General features: G+C 34.5%; 1 protein-coding gene across 2 annotated transcripts in view; it reads left to right on the forward strand.

Annotated features, from left to right (window-relative positions):
- LOC134541336 (sushi, von Willebrand factor type A, EGF and pentraxin domain-containing protein 1) overlaps window positions 1-6,517 on the forward strand; it is a 129,869-nt gene extending 123,352 nt beyond the window's left edge. Inside the window, exon 12 of one of the 2 annotated variants that reach the window (XM_063384754.1) lies at window positions 3,136-6,517. In XM_063384754.1, the coding sequence (XP_063240824.1) occupies window positions 3,136-3,577 (442 nt within the window). In that variant the 3' untranslated portion in view covers window positions 3,578-6,517. The remainder of the gene's footprint in view (window positions 1-3,135) is intronic. The other variant, XM_063384755.1, reaches the window with a different exon arrangement.
- The last annotated feature ends 1,539 nt before the right edge of the window (window positions 6,518-8,056 follow it).

The raw sequence follows: 8,056 nt of genomic DNA on the forward strand, positions 1-8,056 counted from the left end.
AGTAATTTGTTCAACCGCAATAAAGTGAACCATAACTCTGTATTGTGTATTTTTTTTATTAATACGTAATATTAAATTAAGAATCAAGTAATAAACAATTAATTTTATTTAAAAAAAACATGGGGCGCTTGATACTTGTCTTAATTTTCTACCATTAATGACAATTTTTTGGACAGAGTATTAAAATTAAAGACAAGAGCACCCCACACACTTTTTTTTCATTAAAATTAATTGTTTGGTTTATTACTTAATTTTTATTTTAAACTTTTTAAAAAAAAAATTACTTAATACAGAGTTGCAGTTCATTCTAGTTCTGTTGAAAAACTATTTAAATTTAAATATTTTTTTACATTTTAGTTTATACAACAAAAAAGTATGTTACTTTTTTTAAAATATCACTTTATTTAACTGTATTTTGGATCAAATGTCTCAGACTCCTGTGAAATGTGGAAAAGAAAATTTCACTGTAGGTTAAAATTAGATTCTAAAAATATTCATTGTTTCGTGAAAATTGTGTTGTTCAATTCAAAAGAAAAAGAAAAGAAAACTGTCTTTGCAGAATCCTAATTTTGACCCCAGTGGGATTCGAACCCAGTCAACGTCAGTACGTGGCTAGTGACATGATCACTAGAACACCACAGCCACAACAAAATACTTAGTTAAGCCTCATTAAACAAAACTCTGTTAATACAAAACTCTCATTAATACACGTTTTTTCACAGTCTCTACAAAATTTCTTATGTTTTACAGTGCTAAGTAAATACTTTGTTTAATACAGAAGCATGTTTATTATATAATACAATTTTTTTTGTTCCAAGGGTAAACAAATACCTGTAGTTAAGGATGGTTAATTCAAATGTAACCCAGATTAATGTGAAGTTTCAACTAAAAAAATACTAATTGCTTTGGTTCACTGCAGGTTGGGGGAAAATATGAGAAATTTTTATTCTTCCAAAATGACGGTTGTATGTCTTTTTGTAGGTAAATAATAAACCTTTTATTTATTATTCTGTTTTAAAAACTTTAACGTGTGATAGATGGAGTGGAAAATAATTGTATGCAAGTTTTAATTTTATTTGAATTTTATTTGTAAATTATATAAATGTTGTGATTTAATTTTTAAATAGCTTGTTAATACAAACAGTTATTGCAAAGGGACAAAATCAAGGACCGTGTAGGTTTGTATTATTAAGGTTTGACTGTAAAAGGTACAGGTGAGTATGTGAGGATGTGTAAAAGTATCAGAGTGCTGTAGTACTATGCGAGTCTTGAGAGTATGGAAGTACGTAAGTACCGTATTTACCCAAAAAAAAATAATAATGCGACCCCTAACTTTTTGATCGAGTTTACGAACACGACTTTATGGATCAGAAATCACAATTCAAGTAAGTAGTACTTGAAATAATAAAATCATTAAATTTATTCCGTATTTACCAGACCCTTTCTGGCACCACTTTCATCAGTAGAGTGATTTACATGGTCTCTCTTGAAACACCAAGCTGCAGTTTTTAAAAAAAATGTTTCTTTAGACTGTGGTTCAAAAGCGGTGGCTGATCAGAAAGCGAAGACTGTGGTGATACAGGGTGGTGTGGTGTTCTGGGAGGTTGAAAGAGCCAGTGAAGAGAAGCAGTGACAAACTCTTATCTGCATCCTCCCCTTCATCCTGCATCTCTCATCTCACGCCTGTGCAGAGTTCCAGGAAGCTCCGGGTCTGAAGTGACATGAGTGACACATTTAAGAGACAGAGCCTGTAGTTCTTCAACCAAGCCGTTCCCAGCGGCCAGATACAAGTGAATGATTACAAAACAACCCCCCAACTTTTAGTTTCCGCAGTTTCGGTAAAAAATCGTAGCATTATTTTTCAGGTAAATACGGTATGTGCGTGAGCAAATTTTCCAAGTGCACAATCACGCGAGTGGGACGGTATGCAAGTGCGCCGAATTGAAAATGCGACATCACGCACTGCTGCCCTCCGTTTTTTTTTTCCTGCAAGTAATTTGTGGGTTAAAATATAATTACGGATGGGGCCGATCAAACGCTCAAATTAATCCTTGGTATTCGAAGCATTTTATATTTGAAGGAAAAAAATATCCAAAGAATAATGTTAGAGGAAATTTAAAAAACGGGTGCATGTACTTATGTACGCGCGTGAGAAGTTATACTTCTTTGGTATCATTAAAAAATAGTTTTTAATTGCATGCAAATAATTAATTACAATAAAATAATAAAAGGGCTGGAAAAAGATAGTCAACACAGTCAATAAAGTTCATTTTAAATTTGAAAAATTAAATAAATAAAATTTAGAAAATAATAAATATACATGACATAACTTGTACTAATTATTATAAGATTCTTACTATTAAATATTTATTATTGATTATTTAATATTTTAAAAGAAAATAAATAAATTTAATAATAAATTCAAAAAATTAATTTAAGTTTATTATTTTTTTAAATATTTATTATTTTCTTAATTTAATATTCATTTTTAATTTTTATCAAAAATTTGTTCATTAATTTTTATAAATATTTATTATTTATTCAATTTAATCATAAATATTAAAATTTTAATTTGATGTTCAATTTTAATTTTTATCACAATTTTTTTTATTAAATTTATTTCTTTATTTTGTAAATATTAAATAAAATAACCAATGATAAATATTCAACATTAATAAATTAATAATATTTAGTATTAGTTGTATCAAATGATATTTTAATTTATATCAATAAATAATACATACGGATAGTTAACCTCAATTATATTGGAACTTCAAAAAAAAAATTCGGAAATTCAACTTTGAAATCTCCGAAGTCTACCAAGATACCTTACTTTTGACACGTAAATCATCCAAATGAAACTTCAAAAAAATGTATCGATTCTGGAAACTTAAGTTTGCGGGACAACCGTTTGAAGGGGCAGAATTATTTTTTCGACACTACAGTAAAAACATTTTTTTCGTTCAAGTGCACGTTATCACCCGACTATGGCGAGGCCAGAAGGAAGGGTTATTTATTTTATTTATGACACTTCATGGTCCATCACCAGATACGATGCACAAGTTTGCGTCGCGCTGTTAAGCGAGCCGTGACGACGAGAGACGAGGGAGTGGAGCGTGCGTCTCTCTCCCCCAGGAGCCGGAGCGCCAAGCACTACCGCCACCGCGCCTCCCCCGACTGCAACACGGTGGCGTCGTTCGACTCGTCGGGCTCGGAGAGCCGCAGCGGGCTGAACCGCTACTACCGCCAGGCGTGGGAGAACCTGCACCAGTCGGCGGGCGGCGCCAAGGGGACGCCGGCGGCGCCAATGCGCAAGGAGGCGGCGCCACCCGGGGACCAGGCGCCGCCGGCGCGGCGCTACCACAACCTTCCCCCGCCGGCGCGGGAGGGGCTTCGCGACGGGGGGGAGCTGGTCGTGGCAGACGTCGTCCCGCCCAAGCCCTCGGCCGTCGCCGCCGCAGAGAAGAGGCGCCACCACCACCACCACCACCATCACCACCACCAGCAGCAGCAGCAGGGCGGCGCCACCGAGTGGCGCCAGCCGCACGGGCGCCCCCAGCACAAGGCCAGGTACTGAGCGGGCACGCTTCCCGCCTCCCGCCTCCGACCGTGCAACTGACGAGGGAGACAGACCGGTCCCGGGCCGCCCGAATTCACTGACGGTCAGTCAGCTGGTGCAAGCGACGGGTATGTGAAGATTCAAGTCTAAAGAATTAATTTTCAAACTGCCCAAATCAGCAGACATGTGCGAATATGATTTGAATACAAACATCTAAATATTCTCCGACATCAATTCCAAATAGCAGAAAAGTTAAATTTTGTTTTACTTGTGTTATGTTTTCATGCAGCTGCAATAGCTATTTCACATTAATGGTTAATACCTTTTAATACACAACTTTGAACGAAAATACGCTATCATATTTTTTTTATTTGTTGGATTTGCTGGTTTTTCAACTTTATCAAAAAAAAAATTTCCAGATTGCAAACTGTCCGGAACTTCAGCCTTTCTGTTGTTTACTGCGCAGGTGCTGACGTAAAGCGTGGTTAGTTATAACGAGTCTACTAGCATATTTAAACTGTGTAAGTTTATATTGAACCAAAATTTACTCTCAAACTTAATGTCTGTCCATCGTTATATCAGCAACAGTGGAATAAAATAAAAATCTAATATTTGTTATTTTGAGTACAAAGTATTTGAAATTGAATGAAATAATAAAATAATATTCATTTTGGTATTCGCACCGGCATGTCTTTCCTTATCAGAAAATTAAAGTTATTACTCATCATGACCTTTAAATTAAAAGTGGAATAAAATCGATTTTAAATCATCCAGATATTGGGAACAAACTGAATCTCTTATAAAACCATTTTGAAGGGTTATTCGGTGCTATTAATTTTAAGCGCTCAAGTATTGATTTTTAAAATTTTTTTTTTTTATTGGTGCTTAGATTTGCAAGAACATGTTGGATGGTTGGTGTTTCAATATGGATGCACTGCATCCCTAGTAAACAATACTACGTGCATTAGTTTACTAATAGTGCTCCCAGCAGAGATGCTTATTATTAAATGTTAAGTAGTAAATTAATGCGGAAACTATTTGATTGCACCTGTAATGGAAGTGCTGACACTTAGCGGATTGAAACTCGGATGTACAAAGGGCTACAGGTCACCAATGTTGGGGGTCAAAAAGTTTTTCTCGTTGCGCGTCCGCGGACCCGGTCTGTCTTCGTCTTCAGTCCACGGAAACGAGCGTGCTTCTATTTATTATCGCCGTCAGGCCCTGGATATTTCCGCAAGGAACCGTTCAAGGGGGGAAAAAATGATTAAATCAAGTGTTCACAACAGACTGGTAAATTAATATTTTATTATACATGACCATCTCATGTCTTGTTTTAAGCATGAAGTTGACAAAAAAAAAAAGTGTACTGCTCCCAAACCAATATTTCAAAATGTTATTTTAGTATTTATTTTACTCTGATTTGACTGTACAAACTTGCGTAAAATAATTTGATAAGATGTTTTTAACTATGTTTGTAAATACTTGTACATAAGTGTAGTTCAGTATTCTTTTTTTTTTATTAATATACATTTTGTACTGCACACTTATCTCAAGAGCACTAGTACAGTAACTAATATAATTATGCTACTGAAACACAGACTGATCAAATTTAATAGAAATAGACGACACCACAAAACCGCACACTGGAGCATATGATAATTAATAATAATTTACTTTTGTTAGGCCAGATGTATAAACTACACAAGCATTGTACGCAATGATTCAATACAACATGCAACCAACGCATCAAAATCTCTAGTTTATATAAAGCACAAAAGTCATTAGACGTCACAAACCTTACAACTTTAAATTGTAAAATGGTAGAAAATAAATTTTTTTCCAGTCTTCTTATGATTTATAATGTTCGTAGTAAAACCATATGAAATTGCCAATGATTTGATTTAAATGTGTTACTTTCATTCACTGTGCGAAAGTTTGTGTAAAAATGTGATGTTTATAATTTAAAAAAAAAGTAATTATTTAATTATATTCACACAACATCTGCATCTTTAAGAGTTTTTCGGGACACTTCAATTCCGGTGTGGGCAGCGGAAATGCAATCCGCAACGCAAGACGTTGAAAGTTGGCCAATGCTTGCGTAGTTTATTAACCCGGCCTTAACGTAAAACTTTGTGAATGTAAAACTTATGAATAGCAGACAAATAATCTGCAAGAGTTGAATGCCTCGGACTTGCTTTGACGGGTCTACGGACGCTTTTCCGAACTTGAAGATGTAGTTTTAGATGCAGCCATGATATACCACAACTTACGTAATATGAATCAAGGCAAGGCTGATGCAATTCATGTAGATTATAAAACCATGATAAAATATGCATTTAAAAAAGTTTTAATTTTTTTGTATTTGAAACATGAAATCCACACCCTATTACGGAAAATATTTTCCATAAAAATATATTATCTTTAAACAAAAAGCGGTATAAAAATAGTTTTAAAATTATGTAACAGAATACAAATATTATTTAGTTTTTAATACATGTCAAAACTTTTAAAACTTCAACTTGCAGACACTTAGATATTTTATTACCATAAACATAAGCTTGAGCTAACTGCAAGGTGGCTACACATGATAATAAATTAAGCTGTATTTTATTCGAGTTATAAATTGTATTGAATATAAAATTTAAACTGTTTTGAAAAATATCTGTTTAAAAATTGTGCAATTATTTAAGAATATCAAAATTTTGTTTGGTTGCAAAAATTAATAAATTAATAGAACAATCTTTTCTCTACAGACTTAAGCGTGGAAATATTTGTGGTGTTAGGTCTCATTTATCACATCTCTGTCATATTAAACCCAGTTTTAAGTTTTATTTAATTTGGTAAGTGCTTTGAGTGAAGTCATGCAAAATGTTCTGTGTAAACTGAAATTTAAGCATTTGAATTGTATATATGAATGTAATGACATTATTTTTGAATAAAATTAATTTTTGTAATCTATGTGGTATGTTTTGGTTTATTTATTTATTTTGTGTGGTTCTGTTGGTAGCGAACTTATAATTTTTTTTAGTGTTTACAGGCAAATCACATAGGTAAAAACTGCAAAGGTACACGTTTGAAAATGTGTGTTGTAAAATGGCTAACCTGTTTTCAGAAGGCAAAATAAGATTATTTTTTTTTAGAGATAATTTGGAGAGTCAACAAATATCTAGTGAACCAATTTCAGGAATTTTTAATACAATTTTTTTTATTATTAATTTCTGCATCACAGGCCCATTTTTATCCAAAATGATGCCGGGAAGATCAGAGTAATAGGAATGGAGTTTATGAGGAGCGTGTTGGCAGTTACGAGACGAGACGGGATCAGGAATGAGACGATGCTAGAAAGAGCAGGAGTACAGGATTCGAACGAGATGGTAAGGCACTGTCCAGAAAATGATAAAAAAGAGAGGGATGTCTAGAAAAAATGATAAACAATAAGAACCATAATTTTTATTGTAAAAGGTATTAAAATTAATTGAGAAGGAAATAATAAAATTCTTTTTAATTGCAGTAATTTTTCTAATTTTTGATATTGAAATCGCACTACTATTACCTATAATACCCACAATAATCTGCTTCATTAAAATCAAGCTTCTACAATAAATGGTACAAGGGCTAAAGAATATCATTTAAAGTTCAGAGAGTTGGAAGTCCACAGGAAGAAGATCAAGAAGGAGGTGGAAAGATGAGATAGTTAAAGAGCAGGAGAGAGAAGAAGACTGGGAAAGAGTGAAGGATGAGGAATGACGGAGGGGTAGAAGAGGCTGACCCAGCCACAGGCTGGAAGCAGTTGGATGACGACAACGTCGATGAAACAGACTTGCTATTCACCGGAACGTACAGATTTTCCATGCAAGAACACACTACATTTTCATAGATGATTTCAACATGTTTTTTTAAGCAGTCTCAAACTGTTTGTTTTAGTCTGTGATGGCAAACTGAAGCGAAAAGAAAAAAAAACATATGCAAGTTAGCAAATGCTGCTGGGAATTCATTCGTGACTTGTTATCAGCTGATTTAATTTTTTGTGACTTTCGTGACCCATAAGCCGGTATTCCGACACAAAAATAAAGAGTTCAGGCATTGAATATGCTGCACCTGTATCCTCGTATACAGGACAGGACACAGCCAATCCCTTATTTTTTAGGGAACAAGATTTTCGTGTCCTGTCCGTTGCCGATTTGTTGCCCAAATTCCACGCTCGCACAGAGCTCACTTTTTCGTTGATTTTGTCCAGGTGGCCGACACGTATCTGGTGCCAATAACTCTCTTATATGTTCAATTTTGTGATCATCAGGGGACGTACCAAGCATGTCTGTGTGCCAAATGAAACTTCATGATAGCAAAACTGTTCTGGAATACATTTTTGTACACTTTAATGGTCATTAGCAAGAAATAATTGCATTGCACCTTCAAAAGTACTTGAGGATATTGGAAAGGCCATTCAAATTTTTCTGTTATGGTGCCGCTGTCGCCAGTATTTTTTGCCGTAGCAAT

The sequence above is a fragment of the Bacillus rossius genome, chromosome 18 (genome assembly GCF_032445375.1).
Source record: "Bacillus rossius redtenbacheri isolate Brsri chromosome 18, Brsri_v3, whole genome shotgun sequence".
NCBI classification, from domain to species: domain Eukaryota; kingdom Metazoa; phylum Arthropoda; class Insecta; order Phasmatodea; family Bacillidae; genus Bacillus; species Bacillus rossius.